Source organism: Xiphophorus couchianus, chromosome 16, assembly GCF_001444195.1.
Source record: "Xiphophorus couchianus chromosome 16, X_couchianus-1.0, whole genome shotgun sequence".
In the NCBI taxonomy this organism is placed as follows: domain Eukaryota; kingdom Metazoa; phylum Chordata; class Actinopteri; order Cyprinodontiformes; family Poeciliidae; genus Xiphophorus; species Xiphophorus couchianus.
The window spans coordinates 7,371,204-7,389,893 of record NC_040243.1 but is presented as its reverse complement, the minus strand read 5'-3'; the positions used below and the strand labels follow the sequence as shown (position 1 = coordinate 7,389,893).

The 18,690-nt window shown below is 40.3% G+C and overlaps 1 protein-coding gene across 1 annotated transcript in view; it reads right to left on the bottom strand.

The window, feature by feature from the left end:
- plekhh3 (pleckstrin homology, MyTH4 and FERM domain containing H3) overlaps positions 1-18,690 on the bottom strand; it is a 37,599-nt gene that overhangs the window by 2,315 nt on the left and 16,594 nt on the right. Inside the window, exons 3-12 of the mRNA XM_028042789.1 lie at positions 15,672-15,766; positions 10,506-10,688; positions 9,292-9,449; positions 7,237-7,360; positions 6,853-7,150; positions 4,017-4,224; positions 3,724-3,851; positions 2,381-2,501; positions 1,523-2,011; positions 1,240-1,431 (exon numbers count right to left, since the gene is read on the bottom strand). Coding sequence (XP_027898590.1) covers positions 1,240-1,431; positions 1,523-2,011; positions 2,381-2,501; positions 3,724-3,851; positions 4,017-4,224; positions 6,853-7,150; positions 7,237-7,360; positions 9,292-9,449; positions 10,506-10,688; positions 15,672-15,766 — 1,996 coding nt within the window. The remainder of the gene's footprint in view (positions 1-1,239; positions 1,432-1,522; positions 2,012-2,380; positions 2,502-3,723; positions 3,852-4,016; positions 4,225-6,852; positions 7,151-7,236; positions 7,361-9,291; positions 9,450-10,505; positions 10,689-15,671; positions 15,767-18,690) is intronic.

Genomic DNA, 18,690 nt, shown 5'->3' with positions numbered 1-18,690 from the left:
TAACATAATCCCTTTAAATCTGATAACCCTAAAGAAAATTAGTTCAATCAGAACTCACCTAATTATTTATAGAATCCAGATGTGAAGGCAGTTCAATGCTTTTTTTGAGAATATTATTGAACTAAAAGAACTATGAACAACAAGGAACACAGCAGACAGGTCAGGAAGAAAGTTATGAAGAGGTTTGAAGCAGGATTAGGTGATTAAACAACACCTGAAGCTTTTAGCATCCCACACAGAACTGCTGATTTACCAACTGAAAGGTGGTTCTCAAACATATTAACCCAGGGGACCTGAATACAAATGCATGCCACAGTTTTCACATTCTTATTTTTTTTTTTTAATTAGGTGTAAAATTCTACACTTCTAAAACATATGGCTTTGAGTTTGTGTTTATGGGAAAAAATATCAAAGGGTATGAGTACTTTTGTAAGACACTGAAATCTGTATAGTTTGAGAGAACATTGTGTAAATTTTTACTTGGCCTAAATAAACATGACCAATAAAAACTGCTACAACAATTTTTTCTGTTAATGTGTCCCCTCAAAAGAACAGCTCTGAGTAAAATGGCCAACAATAATCCTTTCATTCAGCCTCTAAAATTGCAGAGATAATCAAATCACCTTTATGTTCTGTGCCCAGTGGTGCAAACTCCTTCCTACTGATGTCACACCACTATAAGAACTTAGGTTCATAAAAGAAGAAGTCTTACTGAGCTGCACTCCTATTTGCCTGTGAGCCCAATAAATAAATAAAAGCCACTCTTGTGCCTCATGAGAGATCACAGAGGGATTTTTTGTTCCGTGTGGGAAGATGCAAGGAAGTCAGTGTAGTGAAAGGCAAGATTTGTTCTCAACAGGGGGGAGGGGGTGTCTCTCTGGAAGAGCATCCACAGTTCTGAGAAATGTTTAGCCTAATATTTTAATCTAACCACAGCAATAAAGCTCAGCCCCGACGGCATTTAATACCAGGAAGTTTAACTTGTGGTGGTCACAACTCGTTAGACAGAGGTGGCAGATTGTGTGCCCTCGATTCAGACTGAAATAACGAGGACTTTTTAAGTCGGTCAAAGAGCTGGAAGGGAGAGAGGGGGTATGGTGAGAAGACAGTGTGCCTCTTCTCTTATACTGAAGAACGCAACTTGCTGATAAGACTCCTTGTCTCTGCAAAGACTGCAAAGGAGATGAGTAGAGTTTATTACCCTGCGTTTGCAGACTTGGGATGTGTGTGCCACCTTACCTTGCTGGTTTCAAATATTAGATCCCGATCGCCAGCTGTGATCTTGAAGGTGTTGCTGTCAGATACGCCATAAGAGCAAATCTGGCCATAAGGAAAGGACTCCAAGGCCTCTGATTCTCCCTGCTTGTAGATGGACACAGATGTAGCAGCGACACCCAGCCACAGTTTCTGAGAGAAATTCCCTTTTGAACTCTACAAACACACACGAAAAAAATATTAAAAATGAGAGAATGGAGCAATTCCAGATGGGCAAACCTCAAGCGACTCCCATCAAAATACTCACAATGTAAAAGTCCACTTCATAAAGAGTGCATCCAAAGCCCGACCACTGGCGTGCAATTGTGAGGTAGGCAGCCATACTGTCCCTGCTACTGTACCCAGCCAGACCCTTCCAACGCTCCAAGATGGCCGTCGTCACCACTGCCGCTTCCTCCTTCAGCCGGCTGCGCAGGCGCTTATCGTTCTCCATCTTTTGCTTGTGAGCGACAGTGGCCGAGTGGCTCCATAGCGTCCCGGCCAGGAGGCCTGTAGGGAACCGCTGCGTGGTGGGACAGTCCTGACCCCCCACCTGGCAGGGGGGCACCGCCTGCGGGTCCGAGAGCGACATGAGAACCCGCGTTTCAAGCATGTGACCGGGGAAAAGCTCGTCCAGAGGCGGGAAGGGGGAGTGCGTGCTGAAGTCGCCCACGAGGCTCTGAAGCCTGAGGGCCGCCAGGGCAAGCAGGTCCTCCTCGCATGCTGGAAGCTGACCACGCACCACCATCTCATGGCACTGCAGCGGAAAGACCAGGAGAGACGGAAGGACACGGCTGTTACTAATAACCTGAATCCAATCATTTTTTGGCCCACCCTGTTTTATTGCACCTTATAAATCTTTTATAGAAGTCCTCAGGAAAAAATGCTGTAATGAAGCTACCTTTCAACCCTATTGCACTGCAACCAGCACTCTTAGTCATACTTTTTATGCTTTCTATGTTCTCTCCTGCAATCACTGACTGTGACTCAATATTGTCCTGTAAAATCATGAATAATCCAACGGAGTAGGAAGAATGCCTTGCTGCAGGGCCATAAATCACCACTGGTCACTTATTAAGGTGATAGCAGAAAGAGAAAATACTGTTTTGGTTTATTGCAACATTACCTGCTCAAAGAGGAATAAATACTCGATGCTGTCCACTGATATGCTGTCAGCGTCCAACAGGCAGTAGAGCTTAAAACACAGTTTCCACTGGGATTGAGACTCTGACTCTTTGGTAGTGAAGCTGCAGAGAGGACAGAGGAAAAGGAGCAGTTAATGTAATACAGTTGTAAAGACAGCTTGTGTTTATCCTATCCCCACACAATTTGAGAGTATTTGTTGTAGAAACAATAATCAAATTAATCTTTCCTACTGTAGTTTCTGCAACTAATTACATGAGTCCTTTTTCCAAGTAGGCTGTCAGGTTTGGCCAGAAAAAACAGAAAAGGTCACATGGACTTAAAGATACAAGCAAGGATGTAGCATCTAATTAAAAGCAAAAATATTTATATATATCAAAAGAAAAAAAAGCCTAAAAGTAAATTCACCTTAAATTACTGAGCCCATTTCTCTCAGCCAACCTTCAGAATGAGAAAGACAAGAGTCCATGCCAGTAAAGTAAGATAAGAGTGTGTTGACCTTCAATGCATCAGCAAACAGCTACAAAAATAACTCCTCACCTAAACGTCTAGATATTTACAGTCAGACTATTCAAGTTTGAAACAACTTGAACTGTGTCGCCTACGCACTGTGAGCAGGACGGTTGGAACATCTTGGCAGCTCACTGAACTGCCACGAAGAGTCATCTTGAAGTCACCAATTTTCCATAACAACCATTAGACTCTCTCTGCAGGCCAACCAGTTAGATGAGAAAGATGTGCTGAGTGTTTTCTTTCCTAACATCAAAAATGTTCACTGGAGCTGTGTACTTTTGTCAGATCAGACTAAAACCCAGCAGCACAACAAATACCCCAGGTGAAAAGATGGATATGTGGGAAAGTATTTTACATCCACTGTTAAGCATGGTGGAAGATGTGTGGGTAATTTCTACTTAAAAAAAACAAGAAAATCTTAAGTGCACCACATTATGAATAGTTTGAAATACTAAAACAGTGAAAATAAAAATCTGGATAAGAATCCAACGTAAAGAAATGGATCGCCAGAAATAAAGTCAGTTTTTTTTGCCATTTCAATTTAAGACCTAAATTGAGATTGGTCAAACATCTCTCTGTATGCTCCAAGATTGTAAAATATTATAGATCAAGTGCTGTCCTACCGGTAAAAAGAAGTTGCAGAAACAGAAGTGGTGCCAGTAAATAATACTCTAGAGATCATGTATTGCATTGTAATACACAGTCTGCCTCTGCATTAGAGGCATGCTTGATTTCACAAATAGCTTTGATTTGTGACAGATTTTTGGCACTGCCTGCTTTTTAAAATGTGAAAACCACAAATCCCTTTCATACCTGGTCAGGACGTCTGCGATCAGAGAGTTTCCTGCGACTGGCTGCTCCCACAGTGCATTCTGCTCATACAGTGCAAATGTATTTTTGCTGTCTTGAAGGCCCAGCTTCTCTTGCATCCTTCGGACCACCTGATGAAAGGCAGAGGAGAAGACTGTTTGGAAAAAAGTTTGGGGTTGTTGAGGCTCTGAATCCAAGGCGTCTTTCATAATTTGAACAAAAACACATGCAAGAATCTGAAGCGCTTGAGAATGGCTTAAGCCATACAAGCTGAACACTGATAAATGCTCCCAAACCTCATTGGCAGTGGTGTGAGAGCTGATGTAGAGCTGGCAGGAGCCGGGGCCAGGGTGGTGCACGGTGCACAGCATCTCCTGTCGGTTCATCAGCATCTGGATCTCCTCCCACGATGGCACACACTCGCGGCATTTTGTTTTTTCCAAAGCCTCGCTGATGAACGATGCATAGTTATCCATCTCGGATTCAGGACTTTGGCTCTGAATTCTGCAGGAAGCAGGAATGGGATGAGAGAATGAAAATATGTTGCATCTGTGCACATGCAATATAAACTACAATTCATGATTTAGAAAGAGAGGATTTGTTAATCCTGTTGATGTTAGGCCCAATCTTTGTACCTTTTATCCTTCCACATCATCCCTTTGATTGAGCTTCATTCTTTACCTTTTCTCGGTCCGGAAATGTTAAAAGTAAATGAGGCAAGGAATGAGAAATGTTTTCACTCGACCTGTTAAAGACTTAAGAGTCAATATCACCCAGTCCTTCAAATAAAAACATAATGGTAAAGAAAACATATTTGACTTTGGAAATAGGAAGAGGTGTTTCCGCTCCTGTGAGCGGCAGTGACCTGCTGCTTCCTCCCAGCGGACTGTCCAGGAGTGCTAGGTGAAGCTCAGTGCAAGTTTAATTATTTAAAAAAAAAAAAAGAAAAAGGAGGGGATGGGGAAGAGGTGCACAAATATCAAATGGAGCCTGAAGTCTGACACTCTGTGAGCAATAAAGGGCGTGAAATATGGTGTAATGGAGCTAATAGTTCAGCCCTGTGTAAACAGAGAGAGACGGGAAAGGAAGGAAACAATAATGCTCAAACATTCATCTAAAAATCGAAACGCGCATACGACCGAAAAATCTAAGAAACTGTTTGCCAGACACAGAGAAGCACACTCATTTGCTCCAATGTCCTGCCATCTCATAACTGTATGGCCACAGGGTGGGATTTGTCCTGCTGAAACATAATCAGGAATGTTCCGCTGAGCTTCTGCGATCCTTCCTTTACTCTCCTCTTTGGCCCTTTCTGCAGCTTCCTGCTTTCTTGCCCCCCTCTTGCTCTGCTTTCTTTCTCCTGGCCTATTCCCTCTGACAGCAGACATTCCCCGGGGGTTTCTCAGGGCACCGGGGGAGAGGAGGAGGAGTGGTTTTTGGGCCCGGTGCCCAGCTCCAGACTCAGCTCCTGCCCAGCTGCAGCCTCAGCGCTGATCCGCAGAGAGAGAAAGTGCGTGAGAGCGACAGCAAGACATATCAAAACACAGAGCCAGCGAGTTCCACAGTGTTATTATAAATTGCCATTGCATGCAACTGTTCCATTAGCTAGAGGGCAATTCCCAGTGTAGAAACATAGATAGAAAACTTTGGCGGTTTGATGGCACGGTGTTGGAAAGTCTAGAGCAGGAGGCTCAGGACTGCTAACAACTTGGATAAGCAGGCTTGACAGAGGGGCTAATTCAGACCTGCAAATCCAGCCCTCAAACACTGTATCTGTCCTCAGGAGCATGTTAACAATGTGGAGCATATCATGCTACTATATCTAAACTAGTGGTTAGGGATACTGGCGCCTGCTTTATGTCCAACGTCTAGACTCTACAGTCTCCCTGCCACTACTGGTTCACCTTCATCTCCCAGCTAAACCTGTTCTGCATCGCAGGCTCCTCCCTGTCACCAGTAACCAACTTCTGGCCTGATGTCACATTCAGTTTAACTCAGCTCAGTCCAATGTAAAATCTGACAACTGCACTCTGTTACTTCAAAATGTCAATGCCAAATGAAATGTTCCTTTGTTTTCTTCTTTTCTTCAATAAAAACCTTTGCACAAAGATGAGTCAGAGATAGAAAAATAAATATAAAAAAACCCTTTATTTTTTGCTTGAAAATGCAACAGGTAAAATATGAAAGGTAATTTCTGTACATAAAGATTTATTTGATCAGTGTTTAATGTGAGCAAATCCACTTCAGAGCATCTCTGAAGGTAAAAAAAAAAGAGAAAAATCTGTAAAAACATGTTTTAGAAAAAAAAAAGGTACTGATGTCAGTCCTTGGTAAGGTTTAAAAGGTTTCAATTTAAAACTCTTAAAAGTATTTTTTCAAATCCTTCTAATGATAGAAAAAGTGCCATTTTGGCCTCAGTTTTTTCCAGTTGCATGTGTTTGGGTTGTTTTGGATGCCGGAACTCTGAATGACGTTACGGTAGAGTTGAGACTGTAACATTTCCAAAGGAAAACATTTCGTGCATTCAAACAAAATGAACATGTTCACAAAACACAAGTGCCAATAAATGCTGTAACTATATTCTATATTTGTACAGCAGCTATGATGGATGGAAGACATTGAGATTGTTGGTGAGCTTCAATTGTCCCAATCAAAACAGGGACTTCAGAAGGATTCTAAATAGAAACTTGTAAAATCTGAGCATAAAGAGAATCACTCACCATTGTCCAAACCCATGACACTGCACTGCTTTAAAACCTTTGTGAGGAAGCTATAATGCTGACAGAAGGGTTGCTAAAAGATCAGATAGCCTGATTGACAAACAACTAATATTAACATGTTATACCGTGTTAATACTTGAACAGCAAAAAGGATAAAAATTGTTCAAAATAAACACATAAAACTATTAAATTTAGTGTGTTTATTTGAAATTGTATTATTATTTCTGCAATATTTTAGATTTGATTACTTTGCATCAGGTACAACTTCTGCTCATTGGTGATCAGATTACACTCAAAATGCCAATGAGAATCTCATACCAGCCAATGTGTTTCCTTATTTTTCCAAATGTATATATAAAAAGGCTTCCAATATATTCTAATAGAGTAGAGTAAGCCTTTGAATAGCTTTTACCTTTTGAGGTGGAACCTCAGATATTTGAGCACGGTGGACCCCGGCAGGAAGGTGCAGCTCATGCAGGTGAGGAGCTGCCAGTAACGGAGATGCGCAGCGGTGTTCGGAGAAGGCGTATGGCTGGTCTGCTTCACAAGCTGACAGTAGACCTCGTCACGGAGGGGCCGCAGGTCCAGACAGGTCTGCAGCACGCCCTGGATGATTGGAATCGGCTCCCGAGCCGACTCCAGCTGCTGCAGGCAGTTGAAGAGCTTCACCGCCTCCTCACGCACTGAGCCGTAGCCCTTCCCATTGTGGTCTGAAGCGATAAGATCGCATGGTACAGATACTAAAATAAAACTGTAGCTTTTGTCATGTTTGACATGTAAATCTGCAGGTACTCACATGTGTGCTCCAGATTGCCGTAAGGGAAAGGAAGCAGAGGAGCATAGAGGGGACCCTGGGTGTATTTAAGAATGGCGTTGTGTTGGTAGATGTGTTCTACCACCTCTGGGTTGAACTTATTCTCCTGTGTGCAGACAAAAAAACATTGATCACTGTACAATATCATGTTCATTCTGTGTTCCTGAAATCAGTCGGGAGGACTGTCAGCATCTGTGATTTAGTGCGTGCTTTCGTCCGTCTGAGGTGACCAAGGTTGATCTGACCGAGGTCACAATTCGGCTCTGGTAGCTTTCAAAGCAACAGGAAGGTCAAGTGATGACCCAGCACAGCACACTTGCATGACTGACACATTATACTTTATCCACCGGTGTCAATGGGTTGACTGTGCGTGCGTTTCTGTCTTTCACTGTGTATGTAGATAGATGTCTTCCAGCAGTACAGATGGCTTCTACGCTTCTGCCCCCGAACACCTGTTGCTCATTAGTAACATTGCAATGGCTCTGGCTCTCTCCTGACTCTGCAACTACTCCAATTCCTCCATTTTTCCCCTCTGTCTCTCTCTCTCTCTCTCGCTCTAGGTCTGCCTCACTGTGAAGCGAGTCAGCTTTACCCTTCTTAGTGTGGCAAATTTAACAATCTTCCGTATATACTGTGGGAATGAGATGCTGCTCTGTGGCGAAATCAGCAACTCAGCTGTTTTTCACAGGAAATGCAGATAATAATGATAGAGTTAGATCTAGAAATTTGCGCTTTTCAACTAAGAATGTGAGAAAACACACTTCAGTCTTGCAAAAGTTAGGCTAAATGGAGCAAAAATCATTTTTCCTGACACATTACAGCCACAAAATTCAAAGTAGTCTATCTATCAGAACATGGTGAAAAGCTTTTGGAAAACATTTAAAAGCACATGTATTGTTTTCTTTCCATTTCACACCTATAGACAACTTTGAGGTGGTATACAACTTCAATAAAACACATCTAAGTATCTGACTGAAATGTGAAGAAGTGTCGCATACATACTGGTAGGTTTATTGTAAACAGATTTGGGGTTAATAAGTGATCATTATGGTTTGAAACCAGTTTGGAAAATACTGCACATCGTCTAACACAGACAAATACAAACCTAAGTCACTTCAAAGCTGCCAGTACTTTTAAGGAAAATGCTGATTGGTCCAATATACACAAATAAAGCTCTGGCAAAGTTTTTTGGATTCTTTCATTGTCTGAAAAGTAATTCAGACTTTCCATGATCAAAAGTGAATGTTTTTAAGTGAATTTTCAAAATAGTGTCGATTATCTCAATTCTTTTAATCCAGTTGCACATTTTTTCTTTGCTGCTTTGGTTATGCTTCAAAACCTTTTTCTAATTAAAATTTTTCTCGTTTTTGACTCATGCTCTGCTTTCAGTCTGCTAAACAGACGAAGGAAGAGACCTTTAAAAAGCAGGTCTCTTCTTTTCTTCTAAATGTAAGCTCGGCCCCTTCTAGCTGAACACACAGTGACAGACACAGGCAAGTAGATTAACCACTTTCTTGAAGATTAGAGACTCTCGTTGAAAGATTATGGAGACATGAGGCCAAGCAAAGGGCTGCTTATCTGGACCCAAAGCTTCTTGCCTTGCCCTGTTCCACCTCCTTTGCCAAAACTTGCCCCTTTTCTAACCCCCAAGGATGGACTGATGCAATAAAAGTTCCCTTTCTGCCAAATGAAATTCCAACACACTCTATTCTCTTTCAACTCCTCTGAAATTGTATTTAAAATGCACTGTATGCTTGGGAAAGTTATGGTTAAATACCTGGAAATACCTTTAGCGTTATGTTTTTGTATGTTGTCATAGTTTGATTACATGAAAAGAGTTCATTGAAAAGGAAAAAAAAAGGGTCTAGAGTAAACTTTGGATTCAAAGAATGATGTGGCCGTGTGGTTTCCATGATAAAGCAGGTTGAATAATGAGCAGTCCGATGGCTGTTTGTGTTTGGTGGCTCTTATCACAAGTAGTTGGCAGGAATAGTGTGCATTCTTATGTATGTTTATTTTTTCTTTCATGTGGCCCACCTCGATGTCTCGAATCAAAAGTTGTGTCGGCGTTTCCACTGGAGATTTGGTATCGATGATTTTTTGGATGGCGCAGGCCCAGTGCACTGCTTCATTGAAATGCTTGGTGTACAGCCTGTAGCAGTGCTTCCGTCCATAAACAGTAATGCTCCAGTAACCTGAAAAAAAATGAGAATAAATTACACAAGTCTAACCTGAACCTGATCTTTGAATGTAATTTAAGTTAAAAGGAAGTAGTCATACACGGCAACATCTAGACTTTCTCATACTCTCTCTGACTTCCTCTCACAGATTCACTGAGGATCAAAGGTCAGACCAAGAGAAACCTCAAGCCACACCAAAACCAAACAAGAACAGTTTTTCTGCAGTAAATCTGACCTTAGAGAAAAAACAGCAAAATGAATCTAAAAAAAAAAGAAGAATCTGCTTCCTAGTTGTGTGCTTAGTCATTGAAAAGGACTAAGCACTTATTGTGTGCTTAGATATAGCTTTTTGCTCTAACAGCAGCTACATGGCCATTACGTGACTAAGCTTAGCTTCTAGATAAAGATACAAACCAAAAATTAAGCAAAGATAATCTTAAGTAAAGCTTTCCTGCAACTGCGTATTGACAAATTTCTCAGTGATTCCAGGAAACACAAATGTATTCAGTTGTGTTTGTGACACAGCCACTGTTGAAAGCACTTTTGTACAAAAAAGTCCCTGGGTGTAATGATTTAGCAAGAAATATGTTTTGGCTTGGATTTAAGAACAATTCGGGATGTTTCAAGTGGTTTTGGTTAAGTCAGCAGGACATAATCTCCTCCACTGAAGAACATCCAGGCAGACAGACGGACTATGACAGTGACAAGAACAGGGTCATCCCAGTGTCACACAACAAAGAGTTGTCTTCTGAAATCTTTAATTCTTCTGTTTCGGTAATCTAAAAAAGGGAAATGGTGAACAAAGGCTTCCTATTCAGCCCCAAGTCATGTTTTTGGAAGAAAAAACTATTGGGATTTCTCATAAGTATGTGTATGTGTCACAGTAGGGAAGGAAGAAGGCTCAAAAGACATATCTTTGAAGACAATACAAGGGAAAACCCTATTTAATGATTCCCGGTAAAGATTTAAAGCACGTCTGGCTAAACTTTACATACATTCTTGGAAACGTAAGACTGCTTCTGCCCATTTCTGTGCACTTTCCGAGCATAAATATAAGTTTCCTGAGCTCACCTGCTTCTTTGTAAGTTTGCTTGTCTGGCCAAATGACAGAGCAGAGACTGGTGAGGACCAGCGTGCCCAGTCTCCGAGCGCCTTTCTCTGGCCCGGTGTAGTAGTCGAGGGAATCCTGGCTCAACACAAACCAGTACCGACGGTGCTTTATCCAGCTGCCACCAACCTCCCGTAAAAGCCAACCTTTTTCAACAAAAAATAAACACCAGCATTATTTGACAAATTCAAAACATACAAAAAAAAAATCAGCAAAACAATTAGAAGATTTGCTTACAGAATCAACAGTCCTTGTTTGGGTTCAAGTTACAGGTTTATATTTAATTCCCACACAAGAAACAGAGCACATTTACAAAAATAAGCCAACACACAAATATTGACAAAGATCTTATTATTTTCACTGAAGCAGCTTTAACTTTCTTAAATTTCCATGAATTCTAACTTGCTTGGGTAAAAACTGGACTGTGGTTCTCAAACCAAAGTATAACTTCAACAAGTACTTAGCATCAACTTCTAATTGATTATTTGTTAGGTAAATACAAACAAATGACAGTTAATAACTTAAGAATTATTGAAACATCTAAGCACAGGTTGTTCAAATATGTTGCCTTTTGCTTCATAGGATGCTTCTCAAAAAGGAAGTGCACTGGAGAAATTTCTGAGAACTCCGAATGCAAACTGAAATGGACGTAGAATGTTTACATTTGATGTTGGAACTTTCTAGCTCATATGTGTTTCAGTTTCATATCAAGAAAAGTTACCACGTGTCACTATTTAGTAACTAGGCTAACTGTTATTAGCAAAAATAAACAATAAAGCTAATACATGTCTCAGCATTTTATATATTGAAAAACTATTTGTACACATCTGTACTATAGGGTGTGTAAAAATCCTCAAAAAATGGCAATATGGCTATGTCAGCCATATTGGATTTTGAAGTCTGTATTGGTGAGAAACAAAATTTTTGCACTTTGAAGTCAAACTTTATGGGATTTTTATACATTTTTTATTATGGCTATAGCTTACAGTTAAAATCTTAAAACTCAGTTTCTCAAGAAATTTGATGAGATAAGCAACAGCTTAAGTCAGAAATGTTATGTTATTGCCAACACAATCACGAGAAAGACTGCTGACACAAAGTGCTTTATGCAGGCATTTTAATGGAAAATTGAGTGGAAGAAACAAAAGGGCAACAAAAAACAGGTGTAACCAAAGACATAATACACAGTTTGTAATTATTGAGATTTACTTGTTGAAATGAATTGCTGAAATAAATTAAAGGAGAATCCACATCTAGAGTGATTTAGTAACACACTGAAGTGCACTTAAACAGGATACTATATTAGTCTCCAGTTTTGAGGAATTTTATCAGGAGCTTCAGCTGTCCTCAATGCAACAAGTTTGAGAAAATATCTTGGAGAGTCAAATGCTGACAAGGTGCAGATGATTTGACAGAAAATAACATCTGATGATGCTGATGTGCATTGTGTTCAACTTTTCAATGATATCCCAACTGAATAAGATGCATTCTTACTATTGCTGCATGGTGTGGCGATACTGCTATAAAATATTTCAGAACCACTGCACAAGTGGATAAAAATAAGAGCAGCTAATAGAACAGACAGTAGTTGTTGCATGCAACCAACATAATTATCGCTTTTGAGGCGGACAGAGTGAGAAGGAGAGAGTGTTACTAGAACAGAGTGACAGAGAGGAAGACAAAGAGACTACAGCAGTCATGCTTGTAGACATGCCTTCTGTACTTGCCAGGCCCGTCTCTACAATGCAATACTGTTTTGCTCCCAAAGCTCTGAGGGTTTGTTAAGACTGCAGCAAAACAGAACCACTGTTCCCAAACAGTGAACTTTTCCTCCCTTCGGCTATTTGTGCAAATCGTTCTTAAGTATTTAATCTGAGAACAGATAAATAAGTAAGTTTAGCAGAGCCCAATTCAAACTCCGCCTGTAGACAGAGTTTACCGGCAGAAGACGGCTGGTGTGTTCTGGTAGAGGTTATGGTGTTGATCAAAGTTGGAGAGCTGACAGTGAGAGCATAGAGAGCTGTCGTAAGCCACCTGGTGCAGTTCTAGGTGGTGTTTAGGAATGGCAGAGGAACAAATACATGGTGACTTCATGTGAGAGCACATGGCTCATTCAGCCCATCTTGGGAATACTTTTAAAAGGGACAATTAGGAAGTAGACTTTCAGCCTCGAACCCTGTGAAAACTAATGACGCCACGATCAGCATCACAGCTTCCTCTGTGGTTAGCAAGCTGTGTGCCACCTGTCAGCCAGTGTTTATTTCACCGGCATCTTTCTTCCTTCTGTACTTGCTCTCTTCCTATTTCCTTTCATCTTCCCCATTTCCCCTCTCTCCCCACTCTGAACCTTGATCCAGAGTTTTCCCAGGCAATACAAAGATCCCACTGCTTTGGTGCTGCTCAGAAATAAAAATCTATTGACGGGTACACCAAGATTCCCGTTTAAGGATACCTCCATATAAGAAATAAGTGTATTTTGTATCTGTATTAAAGCACCACAAATAGCTTAGGTACAAAAAAATTTTTTTTAAATCTATTTTACACCACATCAGATGAATTCCAAATCAAATTCTGGCAATAAATAAATAAAAATCATGAGCTACAGCAGGGCTGAGCTTACCAACAGGATGGATGTGGAACGGTGGAGACAGACAAGCTGTCTGGGCAAAAGCCAAGGAGAGAAGGGTACAACTGCCTTGCTGACACTCCCCCCACCCCCTGTCACACAGACAGGATGTCCCACAGCTGCAGTGCTTTTTGGCAACTTTAACCAGTGTGATTATAAAAAAAAGCAGAAAAAGGAAAAGACAGAAAGGGCAGAAGAGTCCCCAGACCCCCTGTGTATAACCCTATCAGGCTCTTCCATCTGGATCCCATCTCTGTAGCCTGCTAATGTTTCCCCTGAGGGCCACGGCTCGCCCTTAATTTGTTTCATTTGTGACCCCTGACCTCTCAGTGCCCTGCCCCCTCAAACATAGATTGAGAAAACAATCTCTCTCTGTGTATTTCCAATTTTTTTCCTCCAAACCTCCTACTGCTTAAAGAATACTGGATTTTTGTTCCACGAATTTAACAACGCATAATGTTACTGTAAAAAACAGTCATGCATTCAAATTTGTTTGACCAAGATATTTATTGGAATACCTTAAAGGGGAAACATCTATGCCAGTTTGTTTGCATTTTATTAAACTTAGGAAACATTTTTACTTTTTAAAAATAAAATTAGAGGAAAAATTTCCGACTTGCCCACAAACAACTGAAATAAATTCCTACTACTGACCACAATAATTTTTTTTTAAATGACATTTGTAAGTGGCAAGACAAACTTTACATTTGTGCAAAATAAACTCGCATAACATTTTTCTTCTTTTGGATCAGACACATCCAGACTGCTAAGCTGCAGTTTACTGGAGCATGTAAAGCCATGCATCATGTGAGGAGTAATTTTAACCATAAATCAACAAAGGTATGTCAATAAACCAATGTCAACATCTCTTTCTGTCACCACTCCATGGGTTTTACAATTTATCCTCACACCATCAGTCTATATCTGCATTGGCAGTGCCCTATTTTAGATACTGGGGCAATATTCGCCCCACGTAGCCTCAGGATGTCTAGCTGGGGGAAAAAAAGAGACATAAATATATAAAGGAAGAAAAGTGCACTAATGGAAGCATTCTTCAAAGTCTTATTGAGAAAAATGAGCAGAATTATCAAAGACCCTCAGGTGTCTCTAATGTGTCCCTCAGTGAAAATGTGTTTACCGATGCAGTCTAGTGATTTCTGATCAAGACTGCTAGTGCAGTGGTTAGAATTTTTTTTAAATGACAGAGAGGGAGGAACATACTTCACCAAGTATTCAAACCTCTTTTTTTAAAACATTTTTTCAAGTCATAACTGCTAGCTGCAACATATTATGTTGGGATTTTGCATGTAAGGTAGAGAATACCTTACAAGGTAGAGAATATCTTACATGCAAAAGGAACGATGCAAGATAATCTCCATAAAGCAGTGTTGGCACAGATCTAGACTTTGCCGAGGTTATTTAATGCAAAAATGTGCTTTAATCTAAACTATTCCCTTGTAGCGCTGTTTGGCTGTATCTTTAATGTTTAAATCCTTATGCATTCCATAACAATTATTTTCATTATCTCCCTTGTCCCAAGGTGTGATGCTGCCACTACCACAGTCACCATGGTGGTAACACATGGTAGGTCAAAATTTAAGGGTGTTTTTACACCTGATAGTTTGGTTTAAACAGGGCTAGTGTGAATGCATGCACCGTAATTCTCTATTTACTAATTAGGGAAATTCTGAAGGCAAATGGCTACAAGTGATTTTATGTAGGATGTGTAAGAAAAAAGGGGGCTTGATTTATATGCAAATCTAGATACGAAAAAGTTGCATGATTTTTCTTCCTCTTCACAGTTAATGGTTCAATTAAACACGATGTTTGCATCTCCAAGGTGACACAATGTCTAAAAGTTCAAGGGGCGTGCATACTTTTACAAGGAAATGTTTTAAAGAAAACCCAACAGTGAGAAATGAAGGGTGCATACAGGGGAGGGCAAGTCAGAGATGCATGGCAACTGCAGTCAGAATTAGGCAATCTGCTTCTGTCACTATTCCAAACAGGACACAACACATCCAAGCAACAGCATTTTACTGCTCCCTCTCAGCAGAGGTAAAAGAGAAAACATTTGTACAGAAATATCTCATGAGATCATTAATCAAAAGTGGTAGCATGGAGACAAGACCACTGATGCCAGTAGTTCTCATAACACAAACACAAGAAGAGCAGCAAAGACAACAGACAGTTTGGATCATGAAATACCTTCTACAATAAAGCACAAGAAAAATCCTAACTTGGCACATTTAGGTGTTTCTATTTAGGGTTGCAGGTTTTTATCTTGTAAAATGTAAAAAAGAAATATGTGATAGGAGTTCATCGAAACATCCAGGAGTTTTTTTCTGCAGTTTCGTCTATCAGGAATTCAGTTAGCATCAACGTAATACAAAGAAGATATGTGAAGGATTTGATTATGATGCCACTTGAACACATTGTGTATTTTATAACAACTGAATGCACTGATGATGATTAAAGAGTAAAGTAATAACTTCAGACTCACCTTTTACTATCAGATCTGGTTCTTCATCCACCCCCATCCCATACTCCTCATTGGTTGGTTTCTTCATTTTTACAGGTGACTGAGAGACAACGTGCCTGTGCAGAAGAGCAGAAAGAAAATGTAAATAACCCAGCTTCCCTCTCAACTCAAGCCTTCCTCTAAAATTGGCCGGCTACTGTAACTGGCTCAGAGACACACTGCTGGCCGTGAGACCCAACTTCCAATCACCATGCCACTCTCTGCCAACTCAAAAGCCTGTCACATACTCTTAAGTGGAGAAGGTCAGACAGGGGGGATTGAAAGAAGTGCCACAAATATCCGGTGTCTCGTCTTTTCCCTTCTCATCCTCTCGTTCCCCCCCTTCAGCCCCACCACCACCACTCTCAGCAAGCAATTCTGCGAACGCACATTGATGCACGGCAAGCCACTGTGGACAGCTCGAGTCTCTTTTATCACTTTGGCTGGCGAGCCAAACAGGCGACTGAAAATAAACTTGACAGGGCGACGCCGGGCTGACTCCCAGCCAGCCAGCTTGCTCCGGTCAGAGGAAGGCAAAAGGGTCAAGAGGTCACATCTTGGATAGTTAAAAGCATAAACATCAAAAACATCTGTAAATCTGCTGAACGGCTGCTCTTTCTGTTGTTGATCTTCCAACCATCAAGCAGCTACCACAGATAGATTTTAACTTTAGCATCTGGTCTGAAATTGGCTGGTAAAAAGTTGCTTTTTTCCCCCTTCATAAAAGTTCTAAAGCACATTTTCCAGATTTTTACTTCCAGTTTTGATGACTGTATGGAAATTTGAGGACAAAATCTTTGCAAAGTTAGGTTTCATTATCAGTTTTATCATAGACCAAGGAATGAGACATAGCAGGACAAGCTTTTAATACAGCAGTGTGGTAGTTTTTGTTGGGGTTTTTTTCCAATGACATCTGGACATATTTAGAAACAGTTGAAATCTCTAATACACGGAAAAACTTTAACTGGATTATCGTAGATTAAAATATAAATCCTTCATATGAGAGTTAACCGTAAATTTCATAAAAGTCCAAAACTGGAATTTCTGTACTTTGTGTGCCACCATAACTGAACACATTTCAAAAAGCTTGGGTCCAGTTAGAAACTCAGACATAGAATGGTCTTAAGGTCAAAAATGCAGTGCCATGACTCTTTTCTGATTTTTGATTGTTAGTCACAAAAACCAAAATGATCAATGAGTTAGACAGGAATGACCAGTTTTGTGGTAAACTAAGGACAAAGGTCCACATTTAAATATAAAACAGGAAAAAAGTTTCAGGATTTTTAGAAAATCTGTATAAATTCCATAGGTTTCAAGACTGAATAGGAACCTTGTAGTTACTTAAGAATAAGGCCAGTTTTTAGCTTATTAGACTGCTGAGAGGTTTTATCTCTCCTTGTTTATTTATCTAATAAGTTGTTTATTTTCTCCATTTCCTGGGCCGAAATGTGAGGTTCAAGACTTCCTGTCCTCCTCCCCCTCTGACCGCCTCCTGGGATTACTGATGAGACAAATAAATTGGGCCCTGCTTCCCAGAGTTATTGGCCTCCAGCCACTCAAACCTTCATCAGCTGATTTATGCCATTATCGATCAGATAAGTGCAGAGGGTTCCTCCACACGGAAGGCGGTAGTAATCAATAAATCCCAATATAGCCTTATCTGCTTAGACTCATCTTACTGAAGATTGCTGAAGTCATTTCTCAAATGATTCCCAAAGATGTCTTTTTATGATGCTTAATTTGCAGATGGTTGTTCCAGTACAGAGAATAACATTCAGATGGCAAAACGTATAAAGCCACAAAATGTTCCTTTATACGTGAGGAAATTGATATTATTCATGACACAAAAGCAGAAGAGAGATTTGGGGGTTGGTCATCTCAGGTCATATGGTATCACTACACCAGTTTCTCTGATGCAGTGGTGAACTGCTGGCTGTGCTTAAATGCATTAAAATAAACACAGAAATGTGACGACATCTCTTATTTTGGGTTGTTTATGAGCCCTGTTGCATAGCAGAGACAGCCAGACAGCTCAAACTGGATGCAGACAGTATGTATAGAAACACTCCCTGAGGGGAGCTTGTGGTCTGGCATTCAAAGTGTCCATGTTGAAGCTGAATCTCTTGACTGGTGTTTGCTACTGTTACAATGCCAAAATAGCAATTTAGCATACACAAATAAACTAATTTACTGAGGAGAAGCCTCTGGAGATGCATAATCACTAGAGTGCCAGAAACGTTTGAGCTATCAAGTAACTAATTAAGGGTGAGTTCAAAGAAGGTAAAACCTAAATGACTCTCATGCTAGAGTTTCAAGCAGACATAAGTAATGTAAAGTTACAAAAAATGAACAGATTAATCTGCACCAATGAAAAAGAAGCTAACCAAAACAGAAAAGCTCTTTGCCTACTAGTCCCGTCTATAACTTACAACCCTCATCTTCTTTATGGTCAAGTCTTCTCGACTACGGCAAGAAAATAAGGATTTTTCTAAATATTTTACCTGGATGTAAACAAGTTAATCTTTCTAAGTCAAATTTGCTTTTCCTTATGGAGATAATGAGGGATAAACAGAAAAATATTGAGGGGTTGTGGCAGGGATATAGGAGCAAAACAAACAAACTTAATCAAGTCCCAGTTTCAACCATTAACAGGACAACATGTTTGGCCTTTAAACTGAGTGCTGCTTGTTAGTCTGCTTTAGTATTGTATATAAAAAAAGCCACTAGTCAAGATTCAATTACAAAAACAATAAATAGCTTTCCTGCAAGTAACTTAATATGACATTGGGACATTGAGCACCGCATACATGAGCCTGATTGACAGAGTTAAGACCCTGATCCTGGCTCTGACTGGTTGCTTCTGACTGGGCGTGATGCATTTCTGCAGATGGCTGTAGGACCACAGGGAAAAGGCAGAGGAGCTAGTTTTTTTCACAGGTTATCTGCCTCATGTTATATTGTCTGGAAAAACAATTTAATTTGAAAAGCTACATACTGTAAG